The sequence below is a fragment of the Puma concolor genome, chromosome C1 (assembly GCF_028749965.1).
Source record: "Puma concolor isolate L17-30 chromosome C1, mPumCon1.1.hap2, whole genome shotgun sequence".
Lineage (NCBI taxonomy): Eukaryota > Metazoa > Chordata > Mammalia > Carnivora > Felidae > Puma > Puma concolor.
The window spans coordinates 147,379,910-147,400,153 of record NC_141674.1 but is presented as its reverse complement, the minus strand read 5'-3'; the positions used below and the strand labels follow the sequence as shown (position 1 = coordinate 147,400,153).

The window sequence follows — 20,244 nt, the reverse complement described above, 5'->3', positions numbered from 1 at the left end:
TGCTCACATCTGTCTCTCTCTCTCTCAAAAATAAATACACATTTAAAAAAAGTAAAAAATAAATTAAAAAAAATAAAAAAGCATACCTCTCCTACTTAGTTAAATCCACTGTCAACACTACTTTTCATATAGAAAAGCTCACGAAGCTCTCAGATTATATAGCTCTATCCTCTCATTTTTTGACTAATTATTTCCTAAGGATATCCTGTATCTGTAAATCAGATCTTCCTGAACTCTAGAAATTAAATTGCAATGCAAACATTTCATGCTCTTCTCAGAGAGCACGAGTGTTTAGAGCTCACGTATGGCTTGTGTACAGCCATTAGAGATGGTCAGAAAATGACTGCGTGAGGTTCGTGTGGATGTAGAAAGCAGGGGGGGGACCAAGCAGCTGCTTTGCATTGTGGTATAATTTGGTCCCCATAAACCTTCCAGAAGAAGTGGTCAGTACAGAAGAGTCAGGTGTGAAGAGGACTCAGACCTTAGATGTGGCAGTTACCAGTAAGAGCTGGGATGGGCTGGGAGATAGAAAAGAAGGAAAACAAACTCAAAGGAATGCATAAGTTACCTTCAACATCACAACTCAGGTAGTTACGCACTTCGTTCAAAATGAAATTGATATCTTCTTCCGAAGGGATGGGATGGTGTGTAATATCCGTTGGAGTGTCGGTAGTGCCGGCTATTGTCATCTTTTGCCAGGGTAAGAAGAAAATTACTCGCCCATCGCTGGTTGCTGGGTCAAGCAGTCCCATGCTCTCTGGGCTGATGTAAAAAGAAGGGTTACAGATTTCTGAAATTAGCAGAAGTTTAATCCTTAATCTGCAGTCTAAAAAACTACTTTATTCACTAATTCTCATAGAAGCAAACAAGAAACACATGAACTATTACTTTAACTGCCGATACTCTAGCCTAGAAATTCCTAAAAGAAAAAAAAAATAATATTGGTAACAGAAAAAAAGGGAGCACGTGTGATAATAAAACTCACAGCGCAACCAGCCCTCCCCATCTCAACATTACGCAAGGTTAATTAAGAAAGTGGACTTCACTTTCCAATTGTTTGGGTTTTTATATTCTTTGGACCATTCACATCAGATAATGTCAGCGGGGATAAGTGTCTATAATTCTTTTTGTGATGGTGAATTAAGGATTGCTCTTCAACCTTTTTTCAAGTCAATGAAAAGTATCTTCCTTGGACATTTGACATTTGACACATCTTTCAGTGGAAGGTCTCAGAAGTACGTGAGAAAAGTGAAGGCTCTAAGTTTCTAGCAACTAAAATGTGATCAGAAAAGTTCTTTACTTCTTTGTACCTAGATGAACTTACACCACTTCACCAAATGTGAAATTTCTTACTTTACTTCAATTTTATAGAAATCTCAAGAAGTGCATCAATGACAAAAGGGCTGGGTTTTCTACTATTACATAAATAACAGTGAATGAGGGCAAGGTCAAAAAAGGGAGAGGAATATCTTAGCAACGACAATCTTTAAACAGACATAGGAGGCTAATGTATTATGCTATTAAATCAAGGTTCGAAGATGCCTCTTTTGACAGATTACATAAAATCTTCCCAAATATGAGTCAATAATTTTCACTAACACATACTTAATATTTTAAAACCAAATTATAAAACACACCAGAAATAATAAGCAACTAGAAATATTAACAAAACTTGTCCAGTTGTCTCATTAAATCAGAAACTATTGTTTTCATACATTCATGAACCATTCAAAGAAATTTGGAGAAGTTGAAAAAGGGGCGGGATGATCTTAAAGTGTCATGTTCAAACAGTTAGGCCCTACCAATCTTCAGAGAGCTGTTTCAGTCTGACTGAATTCTCATAGCAAGCCAATGTTAAAGACATTTTCAGCTTCTATTAATGAAATTTCTTAAATAGAAAACACAATTCCATTTGGTTTAAATAAATTTCAAGAAGTCCCTCCTATACCCGTAAATTTTAAAAAAGCGTAAACTTTTTATGTTTATCATTCCTCTGAAAAAACTTAAAAAAAAAAAACCTCATATTGATTCAATTGTATAAGGGTGAGGGCCTAACAAGTGCTTAAAAGTAAACAACAATAATTTATTTCATGAAAAAGAAATCTAGGGATACCTGGCTGGCTCAGTGGGTAGAGCACGTGACTCTTGATCTTGGGGTCTTTAGTTAAACCTCATGTTGGGCATACAACTTGTTCAAAAAAAAAAAAAAAGAGCTGCAAAATTACTTGAAAAAAAAAAAAAGAAATCTATAGTCAGCTTAGCATATGCATCTTCTTTATGTAAACCACAAAGAGTGTAAGGCTTTTGTTGCAAAGACCCATGAGTCCCATGAAATGCTGCCATTTCTTTTTTTTTTTTTTTTAATGTTTATTATTTGTGAGGGAGAGAGAGCAAGCACGCAGGGGAGGGGCAGAGAGAGGGGGAGACACAGAATCCAAAGCAGGCTCCAGGCTCTGAGCTGTCAGCACAGGCCCGACATGGGGCTCGAACTCACCAACCGTGGGGTCGTGACCTAAGCTGAAGTCAGATGCTTAACTGACTGAGCCGTGACTGAGTACCGGAAGTGCTGCCATTTCTACAGAGCCTTTGTAGAAAGAACCACTGTCTACAGGATCCTTGAGAGACACGGAGAGAGTGGGCCACAGTCCTACTTAACATACGCAAAATGCATCACAGAAGTGGGTCAATCATTTAAACCTTCAGCTAAGATTTCATCTTCATTCAGGGTTGAAGGAAGTAATTTTACTTTCATTTTTATATATTGAAAACTGTAAGTATCGAATATTTTATATTTTTTTCTTTGTGTTTCTCCTAAGACTCTCTTTAAAAAAAATCTTAAAAGACACTAGTTAATTACGTAGTTTGTAAGCAACTGATTTGATCCTGGGTTAATATGCCCTTACATTAAATCAGTCACTTTGGGGCTGGGAATTAACTCATTCAGAGTTCAAGCTTTCAATCTGATAAATAGTACCATGTTGAAACAAAAGAATAAACTGCATCTCCTAACATTTAAGGAACAAATTATATGTTGGTATATTTTATGCATGATCATTTTATAGAGCAGATATCATATGAGGTACTTAAGTAACTCAATAAACCCGACAAAATTTTGCATAAAATTATTATATTCAACAACCTAGACATGAAATGCTATTAGGAAAGCACAACTACTGAATCCTTTAAAACCTTCCAATGCAATAAAAGCAGTTTAAAGGGTGAAGGTGATGGTTACCAACACACGCATAACTGGATCCTGTAGAGAATCAACTGCTTAAGTGAAGACATATGTGTCAAACATAAAATTAACAAGCACAGAGGGAAGACAAAGCTAGTAATGAATGGTATAAAAATTTAAGAATCCACTTGGAAATACCTTTCATCAGTTCTAAATTACCTAATTCATACTCTCCCTTAGGGAAACGTTTGTTTTCTTATGAAGGATTAATTCTGCAAGGTCACACTAAAGTTTGAAAATGGAGAGCACCTGTGGTGATGGTCTATACGGGACCATCCTTCCTTCCTCAAGTACCCTTATTTCAACTGAAATCAATTTATTGTTAACTACTTAGCAACCAGTGTTAGAGCTAACAGTACGCACACAGCAATACAGAAACAACAACAACCACCCCCACCACAACAACACCCCCCAGAAACCTGACTTCTTGTCAGGGGTAAAAAAACACCTACAGGTAGAAGGAGGAGATGATTATTTTCATGTGTGTAAAGTCATCGTGCATTGTGGCTGCTTTAAAAAGAGCATCTCACCGCAACTCTGATGGAAATTTCAGGTTTGTTCTTCATGTAAACTAAACAGCACCTTTAAAATTAAATGATTTCTGTGTTCTGGGTTTTTGGAAACTGAAATAATGCAAACAAAAAAGTCTGCTACCATGGCACATGTCTTTGAGGGCCATAACAAGGTTAACAAATGCCATAAAGATACTCCCAAAACAGCCCAACACAACATACACATGGTCCTTGCCTTACATTTAGCAGCCTACATTCAACAAATCAGTGGCTACAGGACTCACTACATATCTAAACTGATCAGGTTCTAGTGGAAATGTTAGACCTTAAGGTGCCACCACCCAGTGTATGGGGCAGCCCCAGGAGGTCTGACTCATCCCTGAGGGCCAAGTGGAACCCTCGAGCTATAACTGAGTGTGACTGACTGATGAGCCCAGGCAGCCATTTCAGTCTGACATCTCCCAGCCCCACCCAAGAAAGTGAATTGATATGGAGAGCAAAACCAGCCCTCTGGGATGCCTGAAGGTCAGGGCTAGAAGGGAATAAACCCTTAATCCAGGCCAGTATCCAAAACTAAGGAGCTCATCTGCGGCAGACCCTGAGCAGGAATTGGGCTGCAAACCACTCCCGGAAGGTTTCTGACAGGAGGTATAGCGGTTATAGTTCAAGGTGCTAAAAATGGGGACATTAATTCCTCCCAAAGTGGCATGAGATCACTTACTGCATCTGAAGCAGGCCCAGCTGTAACTCACACTTTCACGCTTTATGGGGAGGTGCCCTGAAGCTAACGACAAATTCTGGGGATTAAGAAAGGCATCCTGTTTTGAAAATATTACATCCAGGTGACATATATTTATATTTCTTTAAAAGCACCTATCTGCTATTAGCGTATTATAAAGTTTAGTACAGAACTATATGGTGTAGCATTACCTCTTTCATGTAAAATGTTTAAAAGGATAGACGTTTGTGCAAGTACGAACACACGGTTTTACAGAAGGAATCCTAGGAAGTGTTACTGATTACCAGAGAACAACTGAAATGGGGAATAAGGCAGGGGGGCATGAGGAAGAAGAGAGAGGCTCTCACTTTTCCTTTTGTGTCCTTCTATTTTCTACAGCAATTACTTGAACGCATTTATTTTTATATACATGGGTTATCAGAGCAATAAAATGAAGAATCATGTTTTGTTTTCATAGTTTCACTTTTCTATATCAAAAATATCCCTTATAGGTGTTACACTGAATTTTAACTTTAAAAAAAGCAACAATCTCTATTTGGTCAAGTTAACACAAAAAAGTTAGTAGGATTCATTCAGGAAACATTTACTGGTCACTATTAGACACTGCATGAAGAGCAGTCAACAAAATAGATACAAAGGATCGCAGGATCATTGTCAAAATGTATACAAATCAGGGACTACCTTGAGATAAGGAACCAGAAGCTGAAAGAAGTAGCTTGCCAAGGCCAAACAGTCTGTAAGAGTAAAGTGGTGAACATCAAGTACTACATCAAGGTATCACCTTAATTTACCCCCCTGTCTCCCCATTTTAATGATGGGCAAACTAAGGTTGACAAAATTCAAATGGCCTGCCCCAAATGATATGTATTAAGTGGCAGAATTAAATTAGGGAATAATGAATCCTCTGACATCACAGGACAATAGTGAAGAAAACATGAAACATAATAACACATGAGGATATATTGAATCTACTAAGATCTAAACAAATATGCAAATGTGTGTGTCTGTAGCATAGGTCTTATATCCATAGCCTAAAAGATATTAAAGAAAAAAACCCCTCCAAACAAACCCTTATAAACTAGCTGTCTTCGCATATTTTTAATCTAATACAAAATAGATGCGTATGATTATGAATGAAACTATTGTTGAAAACTTCTCTATATACAAGAAACATTTGAATATTTACATGTATTTACTTCTCTCCTTTTCATTTAACAAAACTCCGGTTCCAGATTTTAAAACTCTATTAAGTACTGCTACATAAAGTTTTATTACCAAGACTGAAACACCTTGGTTTCTTTAGTCCTCAATTAAAATACTAATGATGGTCTACTTATCACACATAGACATTTAAAAATGAGACAGAAATCTTGGAAGTTGGTGGATAAAAAATGGACTTTCATTTTTTTTTAATAGAAGTGTAATATTTTTCTTGGGGGAAGTGAATTTGGTACAAATTAGGTGTATCCTGGAGTCTTTTTGGGAAGATTTGGTTATTGAAAAACTGATGAAACAGCAGCATCACATAACATAGCAGGATAGCATCCCAGGAGAATGTAGATATTAAACAAAATACAGATTCTGTTCATTCATTTAATCAAATATTAAAAGACTGATATAACTTTACAGAAATGTATTAAAACATGGAAGAGATAACTCTCATCCTAACCACGTTACCTAGAAATTACCACCTTTAACTGTTACCCATAATCGTATTACCTAGAGATAATCACCGTTAGTATTTGATGTATTTCCTTGTAGTCTTTTTTCTATATTTACGCAGTGTTGAGATCACATTACACATTTAATCTTACATCCTTCATTCTAAACTAACAGAGTATTGTTAATGTTTTCCTAAAACATTAAAGTTATTTATAATTACAATTTTTAATGACTATATAATATTGCCTTGTGCAGATATGCCACAATTAACTTATCCACTCTATTAAGGTTAGCACTTAAGGAGTTTCTAATATTTCTCAACTATAGATAATATCATAGTGAATACCAGGAGCATAGATCATTACTCCATACAAAATTACTAGTTTGCCTACTGGATTTACCACATATGGAGATAAAAATGGTACACATGTTCCACACTCTCGTCATGGTTACCTGATTTTTTTCCACAGAAGTCTTGAAATGTCCATGAGATCCAATTATAATTAATTTCTTAACTAAAACCCTCTAAATGTTTCTTTTTTAATTTGTTAAAAATTTCAAAAATATAATAGAATAGTGCAATGTGCCCATCAGTCAAGTTCAATGAATTTCAGTGAATAGGTATCTTTGTTTCATCTCTCTCCCTACCCATCTCTCCACTGACAATTATGAGAGATCAGAAATCACATCCAATTTGACTTGCTGTGACAGTTTTCACAACGCATTTCAAAAGTCATGAACATAAGAGTACACGAGAGGTCCTCATGTTCAGATTCTCCATAAGCCAATTTGAGTATTTATAAAATTATTTTTTTAGTGTTTTAATTAAAATATGCCCGTCATGGAATTTTTTTTTTTTTTTTACAAAATTTACCCTTAATATTTTAATTAACATTCAAAAATACTAAGGCGTATTTTCTGAAGGTGAGTACACTGAAGAAAGTACAATAGATCCCAAATCATTAACCCCTAGAAGTGAGTATTGACGTAAAAGCTAAGAAATTCCCAAGTCTGGATTGTATTTTGTGTTTTGGAAGAGTTCCTTTGCTTATTTCTCCTCATTTTGAACAGGAAGCTAGACCATCCAGTAAGAAAAGTGGGCTGAGGGGCACCTGGGTGGCTCTGTTGGTTAAGCTTTGGAATTCAGCTCAGGTCACGATCTCACGGTTTGTGGGTTCGAGCCCCGCATCGGGCTCTGTGCTGGCAGCTTGGAGCCTGGAGCCTGCTTCGGATTCTGTGTCTCCCTCTCTCTCTCTGCCCCTTCCCAGCTCGTGCTCTCGCTCTCTCACTCTCATTCTCTCTCTCTCAAAAATAAATGAAGAAGCTTTAAAAAAAAAAAAAATGTGTGCTGAAAGAATAAATGCAGCCGATTTCCTGTCCCCCTTGCAAGGGTGCCGAGTTGGCACACAGTTACCTGTAATAACCAGGCATCACAATGTGGACACCAGCGCTCGGCTGGCAGATAGCTGCGGCGTTCTTATCATCCATTTTGCGCACGGTGTCTGTGAAAGGTCCCGTAGCATTGATAACGCATTTGGCTCTCACATCAAATTCCTGCCCTGTGAAAGAAAGCAGCATCAATCACACACCCCATTTGTTTCCCTGCTCACCGATGCTTTGGGTTATTAATTTACCTATAAACTTAACCTATGGCGAAGTACACTGTGCACCACACGAAGGGACACGAGCAGCCAGAGTTACTGAAAAGCCACACAAAGGGCTTGCATCCGAGTCGGTCTACCCAACACAAGTCCAAATCGAAGAAAGAACGTGCCGCTTCGTCATCTCGGTTCTCAGTCTATTTTGCGAAGTGCCCGGCATCTGAGCGCCAAACGTGAAGAAAGCCGGGTGAGTAAATAATCCGCTTTCTCCCTAAAACTCAAATGTTTCAACAGCGCTGCCGTGAGACAACATAGGTCTCAGTGTTGGTTTTGTTCAAGGAAACGAGGTGATTGTGAAGCTCTGCCTACGTGGCCACAGAACCAGGACAAGAATGGAAAATCCAACCAAAGGTAAAGTGATTGACTCTAACGATGTATAAATGCACTGCCTGTGTCACTTACTTTGAAACTTGGCACGCTTATTTAATTTTATTAATAACATGTTTTTGTCCAGAAAACGGAATACCTTCCTAGCTGTGGGAATTTTGTGGGCATTTATTATTATCATTATCATTATTGTTATTTAGCACAAAGGGGAAAAATTGCCAAGTACCACAAGGGAAAATTTTCATGTTAAACCAGTCATTGTTGACAGTAAGGAATGTAATTAATATGACTCTGAAATCTGGCTTAAATAAAAGAGAAGTGACAGAAAAATTATGATTCAGCCATTACATCGGCGAGGCAAGATGCTAAGAAAGACCTTCCCGCTAGGGCCTCGGCGTACCTGTGAGCACGTCCTTACACCGTGCACCGCTCACTCGCTCTTTCCCCGTGTGGGGGTCTGTCTTCTTGAGCAAGCTCACGACCTCCATGTAATTGGCTGTGGCAGCCCCGTACCTGGCAGCAGTGAGGGCAATGGCAAGGTTCATCCGTGCATCGTTGTGTTGTCCTGCAGCAGGGGAAAGCATCAGAGGAGGGACAGGAGTCACCTCGAGCCACAGACTGGTGGAACAGAAGTGTGTCACAACAGATATGTCACATCTGTCCCTGTCACCCAGAATCTACATGATGGCTGGTCAGCTCTATAGGGCATGATTTAAAAATACATGGTCGTTCTCGGCCAGGCATTTACCTGCCATTTCACCAAGTGCACTTTTGTATACCGCCGAAAGGGCAAAAAATACCCCTTTCGTACGGAGCTCACATCAATTAGCTGAAAGTTAAGAAGTAAGTAATTATTCTCGCAGCTCGGGAACATATGTACATGTCAGACTTTTCCTAATACAGACAACCCGTATGCACGAAAGTGAAGCAATTCAAAACCTCAGAATATTTGACACCCCAACTGGTGTTGATTAACAATTTTTATGAGTATGTGCTCTATCTAATATTCAAAATCAAGAGCTTAATCCCCCATAGAGCATCTCAATGCATTCCATAAAAGGATTTTTCTTGGTTTGACTCTTGATCAGAGCTCCTTAAAATGTAACATTTTTTTTTTTAATCACACATAAAAGGTAAGAAATTAAGCAGGGCAAAATTTAATTACAGAACAATTCCTACCTGTATTGTTAAAGATTTATTGCTGAAAAATCCTAGTTAAAGAAAACTAAGAGGGAGGTGGGGGGGGGTGGGGAAGATGATTAATCACTTTAAAATACTGGCATCACTAGAGACGTTTTCTATTTATTATTGCCAGTGGAGTTCACGCTGACCAGGAAGAATTACTCTACATTGCAGGGGCCAGGTTCTCTGTGCCCTGAATAATTAATTACTCAGGGCTAGATGTATTGAATCAGGGTTCAAATTCCCACACACTGGGATCAGTTCTATCAAGATAATACTGATAAAGGGATGAATTTGTAATGGATATTGTTGTTGATTTATGTTGCCAGCATACCAAACATTTAGTATAAATGGTTTATGTAAAGTTTCTTCCTTGTGATTCCGCCTGTGCAGGGCCAGAAGCCCTGCACAGGTAATCTGTTCCAGCTAAAAGGGCAAAGTTATAAAGAGAGAATCAATGACTGAAGATTCTGCCACCCCTCCCCACAAACATCTTATTCTAAAACTGCTGAACTAATACAATCAGCCAAGAGCCTTTCCCTCTCCATTAAGTCCTCTATCAGTAGAGAACATACATTAAACTTCAACATGCAGAATAAGGGGCTATTTCATCCCAAAATTAAAAAATGAAAGTAGAGGAAGAAAGGAAAACAACAGCAGCGGGAGCTGAATTCCGTGGGAAGAAAGACTGGTAGCATTTGTATCAATTTCAACTCAGTTTGACTCTAAAGTTGCTATTAAAATAGCAGACACATTTAAAGTTAAGTCTAAGAAACCAACTTCTATTAATGTAGGGCTCATTTAAAATTGGAATATGTTCCACCAAGTTAGACGCATGCAAACAGACCAAAGACACTGAGAATTCCATTATAGATCTTCTCTCTAAATTAAAGAGAGTACCCATCCTATCCAATCCTTCTGGGAGATTTATGTACCTAACGGTGAAACACCCTATGGGCAGTACAAGAAATCCAAGCCCTGTTTGTAAGGTAGCAAGCCTCACACCCCACCAGGTATGCCTTGATTTACACACTGGACAAGTCTCTGGAAAGCCATGTGTATATTAACTCTCTTAAATCCTACACAGAAGTCACTATTGAAAGGGACCAGGCAGAAAACCCATTTGTTAACTGACAGATTACTTCATAAAGCAGTGTATCTATTACACAATCATCCAGTAACAAAACTCTAAGCTTTGAACACACAAAATCTCTCTTTTAATACCTTATCAAAATATAAAGTCTCACTGGAACAGCATTGGTATACTTGATCAAGCTCTGTTGCTTCTATACTAAGAAATGCCTCAATTAATTTCCAAATCCTGAGACTTTTAAGGTAAACAAGATCGTCCGTTCAAAGTGTGAGGAGGAAAGAAGCTTCTTTGGTCCTTATCTCCCATGCCCATCTACCCTGCTACCCAATAGCCCCTGCCCCAAATCAGCATGGCACTTACTTATGAAGGACGGCCCTTCCTGCGATGATCCTCACCTGCCATAATTCTTCCACTCCCATTATACTTACTACTTAGGATTGTTACATTTTTGCAACTCCCTCAACATTCATGCCATTTAACACCTTCTTACGTTTGTCCACGCTAATTCTTCTGGCTGAAATTCTATTCTGGAAGCTCTGGAAAACTCCTCTTCATCCCTTGTGACCTGGTTCAAATATCCCCTTGAAGTCTCACCATATCTGAGTCCCTCCAAGGCAAAGTTGTTCATCCCTTATTCTGAGTCAATATCACATCTTGTATATACATTTTTAGTAGCCCTTATGATATTATGTTCAGCCATGTATCCATCAACTTAAAGAAATAATAAGCCTTGATTATGAGTCAGGGACTGACATAAATGCAGAGAACACACTGGTGAAGAGACACAGGGTGGTCGCTCTTCTCCCAGAGCTCACTTCCCACTGTAGTCACCAGACAATTTCCCACCTCTTCATCCCACTCACGGCAAGGAAGAAAGCCTTTCTCATTCATCTTTTTTTCTTTTTTTTCCCCCTCATTAGTGCCAAGCACAGAACAGGTATCCAGTAAGTATTAAGTTTAGCCAAATTCCATTCTGTGAGTTAAATAAACAGGTTAATTTATAGCCTTAGATTTACAGTCTCATAGATTTATATAAATAGTCTTTAAAAATAAAGAAAATAGTCTTTATATATATATATATATATATATAAATATTCTTTAGAGAGTTATAGTTGTGTATCTAACAATGGATTGTTTTTGTCTCGTGTTAAAGAAACTTCAGACATCAATAAGTTGGTGGCAAGAAATTTGAGAGCAGATAAACCCCAGGAATGTGGAAAATCTGAACTTCAACCCAAACTAGTCCTTATATTTAAGTTGAATAAGTGTGACAGGAGGAGAAATGGTGATGAATGATTCCCTTAAGACTGACCCCACATATTTCCCCTGGCTCTGCAGGGGAGTGCAAACACAGCTACTGTAAGTTCTTAAAAACCGAGGAGTCAGCAGTTGGACTTCCCTCCGGGCCCCGGGAGCTCACATCTCCACCCAGAAGTTCCCTTCTCTGCAGACATTCAGTTAATTCATGTACCTCCTTGGATTCCTGGTAGCTCTCCTCCCCAACGCACATTCAATTCACCCTTTATCCTGAGATACCCAGATGCTCTCAGTGTATGCTTCCTGGAAGAAATGGTAAATTTCCACTATTCTTAACTAAATTCCCCCTCCAACCCCCTTTGCTGACATTTTGAAAGGTATCTATATGCCTCCTGTAATTTTGTGTCTGGAGACAACGTTTTTGACAATACTGCATGTCACTGGAATGTGATACAATCATCTCAACTCCCCCACCCCATTGATCTGCTTATTAAGCTTGGATTTTCCAATCCGCTTCCTGAGAGCCAGGCAACATGATACTACTCACGGATCAGTGAATAGCTTTACGTTGGCACTGACGCAAGGGCCCAGACGGGGACTGTGAAAATCTGTTTCCTACTCTATTCTCCTTTTGCGCTTGAAATCTCACATATGTGCACATACTGAACTTACAACTCATATGAGAGGAAGCTCCTAAGAGGTAGAAGGTGTAACTGTTTTCCCTTGTTTAGAAAAACACAATATTAAATCAACCTACCCCAAAGAATGAAGGTCAGTGGCGGCAGAGAATGATTTTGCCTTAATTCTCCATGGCCCTGCATACGGGATAGTGAGAGGTATTTTACGTGAAAAGTGTTTTAGAATGTGATCATGGAAAAGATAGACCTCAAACGTAAATATTTTGGAGACTAGCAACATCGCTCTCCTCAGAGGGCTTCAGACTTTAGCAACTAAGTGAACATGCAAAATAGCTGGGAAAAAAAAAAAAAAAAAAGATATAATCCCTGAATGTGTAAAGGATGTGAAGAATGAATAAATACGCAAAAACCCTAGGTAACAAATTTCCTGGCATTTTCCTGGTTGTTCAGATCTAAAATTCTATGATGTCCTGAAATTCTACATATAATCTTCTTTTAATACAGCGTCTGTTTAAAATGGCCGTTTACAATGCACAGACCTAACTATGGACCCAGAAATCTGTATAGAAAGTCTAGCCTTTAGGGAAAAAAAAAAAAAAAAAAAAAGCTCTTGACTAAAATAACACCTGTCCATGACTTCAACATCAATAAAACCTGCCACTGTTGAAATGTTGAGAATATTTCCTTCCATCTCCCTATGCCTGATCTGGGTCTTGGGCAATCGTATGACTACTTCTGGCAGGGGGAGAAAGGATGCTTGAAAGAAAGAACACTTCCTTAAAGCTCAAATCCCATTCCTAACAAAATCCACAGGGCCTGATTCATTCTCTCAGACTGACGGTGTCACAATGACCTCTTGGGCACCTTCTCCTTAGCAGTCTGCTAAAGACAATTCAAAGGCTAACCTACTAAACTTGAGCTGATTTAATATAATGATTATACTTAAAATTTCCCTTTCTGATGGGAAGAGTGCAGGCAGAAGCAGAGTAGAAACGGGGTGTGTGTGTGTGTGTGTGTGTGTGTGTGTGTGTGTGCGTGCACGTGTGGGTGGGTGTGTGTGAGGGGATTACAAAATCTGGCTTAAGTTCATATGATGAATAAAATTGAAAAGGAAAACTCAACATGAGAACATACTTTTGACAGTCAATTGTGGCAACAATGCAATTTCCAATAGTACATTATTTATAAAAGTGATTATTTGTGTGGGGCATGGCAGGGATCAGGGAGGCTCGTGAAACAGCTAAGGGAGGATGCACCTTACCACATATGGTGGAGAATGGCTCTGGACTTGTAAGGACAGGGTCATATGTTTAGGGGGACTCCTCAGGGCTTCAGGGTCCTAGACAAGGAGAGGAGCTGGGTAACACCTCTGAAATTATACAGTGCATGTAATGGCTAGTCCTCAATAGCTACCTACCCCTTTCAAGACTTCACTTCAACCTAATCCTCATTTCTGGCCTCTCTCACTTTGGCCCAGCATGTCGAAGAGGAGAAAGGGCATGAATGAAGACCAAACGGCAAGTACTTTATAAAGGAAATCAGAAAAATAAAACTGGAAATTATATTCTTCCATTAGTTCTAGAATTACAGTAAAATCTTGATTCGAATGGCTTTTGTGGGCTATGCAGTATATTGCAAAAAATTCCTCATACCTCCCTGTAACCCCTTGCTATGAATCTTCAGTGTCCTCTCCCACTCTAACCCTGGACTCAGCCACGTGAAATTGTTTGGGTCAATGGGATACTAATCGATGTGCTTTTAAAAAGGAGGCTCTACAAAGCCAAAAGACGCACCCAGGCTAGGCTGCTGGTACCAGGAGGGCGATGAGAGGCATGTGGCAAGTTGCCCCCAGTCATCTCAGCCAAGGCCATTCTGCATCGGTTGGCAGTCAACACCTCTAGGGGTGCAAATTCTGGGGAAACCAGAAGAATCCCTGAGCCAACCCCAGACAAGATCAGAAGAACCACCTAGAGGACCACCCCAGTGCATGAACAATAAATCCTAACTGTTTTTATACTCTTGGGGGTTTATGGTTGTTTGTTATGTGGAATTGTGGCAATAGAGAATTTATACAGGCAGTGTAGGCAATTTTCTAATAAAATTAATCCTGATTAAAAATAGGTTCTATCTTCAAAACTGCCTTCTAAGATGGTGATTTTTGAACACAACTCATTTTCCCATAGAAATGGTATAAAATAAATGGGAGTAAGATGATTAGGCTGTGCCACAGAGCTAGTTAGAGCAAGAGGTACCTGAATAAGGGAATTAATGGTTCCAAGAGCCTCAAAGCCCATGACCTCCTCACACGGACTCTAAATCTCTGGGCTGACTCTAGTGCCATTTTCAAACGCCTCTGCTGTTCTTTTTGCTTATGTTGTCCCTACTCCATGAGACATCCTATCCTACCTGGTAGCCTATTCAACTTTCATCTTTTCTTCATGAAACCTTCCCTGACTCCTCTCAGGCCCAATAGCCTTCTCTACTCTCTGCTTCCGTCACACTTTGAACCTACACTTTTTACACCACAAACTATTTTCTAAATATTTGTATTCAACGCTCACTCATTTATTGAGCAAATATGTACTAATGCTTTTAATGTGTCAGAAACTGTGCTAGAAATCAGGTCTCCAACAGACCCCTAAAGAGGCACCGTTTCAGGTCTAGAGAACCTTGGTTCTAATAACATGTTCCTAAAAGAACAGAGTGCACCTTATTCCATTTTGCTTTCCTAGTACCTACCACAGCATTTGCTGCCTGGTAGATATTCAAAAATGCGCTGAGTGAATAAATGAGTAAATGTACATGATTACAGAAATCACAGGTCAGAGACTGCTCAAATAAAGGAAATGTGCTCAAGACTAAGAGATTCTAGGAACAGCTGCTGACCACTCAACTCTACCCTCCATAGCTGTGGTCTCCACTAAACCAAGGAACTACTGTCTCTCTACCTAGCTGCCCAGCAGACAGTGGAAACAGGATGTCTTCTATCACAAGATCTCTGGTGAAAACACAAGCAAAAGGAGAAGGCCAGTGGTAAAGTTAAAGCAAACGAGGGTTTGATGTATGATTAGGACAGCAGGTGGCAGATCCCTTTAACAACTACTGAGTACATACTGTGAGCCAGACACGATTCTAGGCTTAGGGGTCCACTGAGTAGGGAGAATAGGATTACCCTAGTCTTTTGCATTATGGAACCACGCTGTAATGGGAAGATGGATGAAATCAACTAAAATCAACTGATAAGATGATTAGAAATCACAACAATGGCAATGGAGGGAAAAATCTGGGGCAGGGAGAGCAAATCCTTGGTGCAGGAGTTATATTTTAGGCAGGGCAGTCAGGAGAGGCAGCCCAGATTAACAAGAAGTAGAGAACATGCAGACAAGGCAATTAAGCCCTAACAGCAAGACCACCAACTATAAACTTTAATCACTGCTAATTTGCAATTATATCCAAAGCTTATATGAAGCATAAACTATCAGAAATGTGACGTGGCATTAGCACAACCCCGTTTCATTAAATAGGGCCTGTAAAGTAACTTTTTTTCTCATGCGTACTTCAAAGTATTCATCTATATTTTACACATACTTATTAGGAATTAAGTGTTAAAATCATCTTGGTTTGATGTATACTTCTGCAGAAAATGTCTTCTAGTATAGACCGGAAAAACTCAAAATAAAAGCATCATATTCAAAGTTTATGAATTGGAGTAATTTGCTGTCACTTATCCACACTACCGTTCTCCGGAAGGGACACCTGTTAGCACGGAGCATGTAATCATTTTTATTATTAAATACAAAGGTACAATTAAATACAGGCACAGGATGTGACCTGCATCATAATTCTACCCAGCCTTTCTCTTCACAATATCCTTTTCATTATTGTGGGCCTTTTGTTCCTTCCTGTTTCTTTTGTCTCACCCTAAGTTCTTGAACAAGCTATTTACAATCTGAATAATTAGCAATCAGCGTGGATCTGTGGTCTTTGGCCTCCTGTAAACGAAACATTGTGAAGTGCCTTAACGTGACATATTGAAGTATGTAAAGTTTCTATACCTTCAGGACTTTCCTTTCTTGAAAAAAGTTTTAAAGGAACCTAATGAAGAGTAAGTTTTCTACTTTTCAGACACTTGGGAATCTAGCTAGAGTTGAACAAAAATATAACCACATGTAACTGCAAACGGAATGCTCTGGGTGTGCATTATCCATATATGTGCAAAAATGCGCTATACATCCAATTTACAGTGAAGACCCCTCCCCTTGGGTGCCTCCCCAGGGCAATTAATTCTCTCTCTAGGACAAGCCAGAAACAGGCTTTTGTACTTTGAAGGGAGAAAAAGAGAAAAGAAGTAATGAGACAAAAATTAATTGAAATGAAGTTGTAAAGTCAGTCAGCCAGACACACTATAGAGAGGCTTTTATAGACCTTACAATACGTGGCCTAAAACCAGAGGTAATCTTCCTCGGTTGTTTGTGAAATGCACCAAAGCCACTGATTCACTATCTTAGCATATCTAGCTTTGACGGTGAGGGCCTTCATTTCCTGAGCCCTATGGTCTGGGAGTTATTAACCCAAAATAACTGTCCTGAGGATGCTTGAGACTTATTTCTCTTACCAATGTTTCACAAACACCTACTATGTGCCAGGCATGGAGCTCAGGATCACTGTGGGGAGCAGAAATTAAAACAGATTGGTCCGGCCGCTCCAGGGTTCTGCGACACAAGAGCAAATTTTCAGTCTAACTTGGAAAAGTCACAAGTTCCAAAAAGGCCCTTCAATACTCAACCATATTTCCTTTCTCTTTCCTCTGCCGTTTTCCTAAGATATCACCAAGAATAGCACTCCACACACATCTTCTTGTCTCTCCTATGTTCTAAGAAGATTGCAAGGTGTATTTCATAGGAACGTGTGCTTCTGGTCAAGTCCATTCCCTACCAACGATGAGACCTCACGCTAGTTGCTTTATCTAAGGTTCCATTCGGTCATCTACACAAGGGGAATGGCAATGGGGTTGACATGGGGTTAATGTGAGGAATAAGTAAGATAACTAATGTATGTTACAACATAATGGCTCTCAACAAATATTAACTATTATTAAAAGGTTAAAAAAAAAATTTCCTGGAAAGTCAAGATGGCTTTATATCTTAATTGGAAGATATGGCTACAACCTAAAATACTTCAAAAATAAAAACAAAAACGCTGTGTTTACTTTCTAGTTCGAAATGGTTTACTGCTCATTGTGACAAACTTTCCTTGAAATGTGTAACAACTGATCTCTAATCTCTGCACTTCGTGAATACGGTTTGCTCTTTTTCTCTCTCATCACTTTTTACCACTGAGGAACAACTATTCTTTTTCGTATGCCACAGTGGATAGAAAGACAGGGAAATGGTTTTCAATCCAGTGGAAAACAGCATTGACAGGATAAGCATTTCAAAATATCAGAATAACCAAATCTTAATGCAGCTGACTTCATTTTCTCTTAAAAGTAGGGAGTCTCTGCCAGTCTTTATAAAGGAGATCAACACTTGCTACAAATTGGGAAAAACCAAAAGAACCAAGTTCTAATTCCTCCAGCAGCCACTAACCGATTAGCCACTATTACAGCTAATCGTGTGGATATTGTTTGCTTTTGCTTCCCAGCAACTAACTCCCTTCTCTCCACCATGTAAGTTTCACAGAGGAGCTCAAGGCTCCACCTCCCACAGGAGAGAAAGAAGGTCTGCTGAGACTCAGGCTTCCGAACTGGCTCCAATCAGAGGCTCTCGACAGACTTCAACCTAGAGCTAGTGACCCAGAGCATGGGACCATGAGAAATCCAGTATGAAGGGGGAGGCAAACAGCAGCAGCATCACCCCTTTCTAGGGGGTGGCAGTGGCAGAGACGCCTGCGGCGATGGCAGAACAAGATGTGACACACAATAATCAGCACTAAAAGTCTTCGGTGGACCAGTGCAGGCACAGGATGGCATCTGTGGCGTTGGTTGCCACAAATAATTTTGGGGCCCTCATTTTTCAGGCTATGTCTTCAGCCTTCCCAGCATTTCTGCCTCTTGCTCAAGGCCTGTGCCTAAAAATCTAGGCAAGTCCCAACCCCTGCCTCAGTTTCCTCATCGCTTGAGCCACAGAATGGAACTTTGAGATCTCTCAGGTTCCTGCCAGCTCTACCAATTTTCTACATAGCGCTCATAAAACTTCAAAGAAACGAACTGGAAACTTGAGAATCTAATTCTGTAACAAAGCAGAAGCCCTTTAATGGGAAACGGGACAGGCAAAAGTGAGTGAAAGAATCCTTTCACTTACACGGAACCACCTTTCAGTGCCTGTCTCCCCATTTGTGTGTGAGTTTATGCACACAACTTTTTACAAACCGGCTGGAATGGTTCAACCAGCCCCAGGGGCCATTCTGAGTGTGAGCTACATAATAAATACATGCAACCGTGTGCTGAGGGCCGGCTGGGGAATTCTAACTGGAAGCAGCCTTTTGAGAACCTTTATCTGTTGCATGGCGAGTCCTGTATCTTATCAGATTTCTCTCTCTAATCACAGGAAGATTCCACACCTTATCAAATTGTTATCAAATCAGTCTGACCAGACCCCAATGTACTGATTGAAGAGAATGCGTACTGTCACATTAACATGAAAAGCAGGCTAATTCTAGGCGCCCGGGGGGGGGGGGGGGGGGGGGGGGGGGGGGGGCTGGAGACTCAGAATACCTGCGTTCAGGACCCACGTGCCACAGACTGACTTGATTCTGGGCCTGGTCCTTTTGCCCCTCAGAATCTGTTTTTTCATCTGCAAAATAAGGTTAACACCAAGCTCTGTGCCGACCTTCTAGAGTAACTGCAATGATCCAATTAATCCATAAGCGGAAGCATTTGTCAACCGGGAAGCCTTCTAAGAATGAAGCTATTACTGTTAAAAAACATTCCCTTCTACTAAATTTACCTTCCCTTCCCTTTTGTTTGAGATAGTCTTTTATTTGTTATCCAAATCATAAATATTCCTCAGTTTTCAGAATATCTCTTAGTAACCCACATTCAGTGTTTACTGAGAAACTTTATTTGGGGCTTGAAACTCTAAAAGAGGAAGACAAGTAAGAATTGAACTCTTTTTAACTATAAAAACAAAACCTCAGACTCATTTGACAAATATATCTAACAGGCATTGTTTCAAACTGTAGTAAGAATATCCAACAGCTTCTACTTGAACTTGGTATTTACTAAGCAAAATTCTGATCTTAGTTTGGTTATTCAAGTAAGTTTGCCCTACTGGATTTTTTTTTTTTTTTCCAACAGTAATTATGACTCATCTGATCTACAAGGGGTATTTGGTTTCCCATAAGAATCAATAAATGAAGACCAGGGACTTAATTCTATCCACCCCAACTATCACCACCACCAATTTACCTGCATCAAGGACAATTGGTACTTGGTATGTTGGAAGGTGCTAACCTATTTGTTGTCTAAAATAATCCATTTATAATTCAATAGCCTGTGAGTTTGGCTAGTAATCATCAACTTAGCAGAGCCTGACCACCCTGAGAGAAATGAAAATAATAGATACTCTTAACCTTTACAATCACGATCATATGCTGAGGCAGAAGACTGAGGTGTAAAGGCTGTGAGAATGAGCTTGACATAGCCCTCGCTTTGCTGCCACTTAACTACCTCCTAACAGCTAGTAGAATAGATAGATGAAAAGACAAAGTTTATGCACAATGCAGTTATCAATGAAATGATGTCAATATTGCAAACACAATCATCAAATACTAGGCCAGATGCTCTAGCCATATTTTTAAAGCCAACAGATTTGTTCTTCTGTAAAGTTAAACACGGAGGAGAAAAAATAAACTAGCCATAGTAAGAAAAAAGATATTCTGCTTTGAGAAAATAGCTTGAGTTGTAAATTGCCAATGACTCAGTATGACTACCCA

General features: G+C 39.4%; 1 protein-coding gene across 5 annotated transcripts in view; it reads right to left on the bottom strand.

The window, feature by feature from the left end:
• The window catches only part of GPD2 (glycerol-3-phosphate dehydrogenase 2), a 147,961-nt gene that overhangs the window by 29,341 nt on the left and 98,376 nt on the right, over positions 1-20,244 (bottom strand). For all 5 annotated transcript variants that reach the window (XR_015255235.1, XM_086718638.1, XM_086718637.1 and 2 more), the window contains exons 7-9: positions 8,540-8,704; positions 7,566-7,710; positions 569-762 (exon numbers count right to left, since the gene is read on the bottom strand). Coding sequence is in view for 4 of the 5 variants with exons in the window: in XM_086718638.1 (XP_086574764.1) it covers positions 569-762; positions 7,566-7,710; positions 8,540-8,704 (504 nt within the window). In the remaining variant the exon portion in view is untranslated. The remainder of the gene's footprint in view (positions 1-568; positions 763-7,565; positions 7,711-8,539; positions 8,705-20,244) is intronic.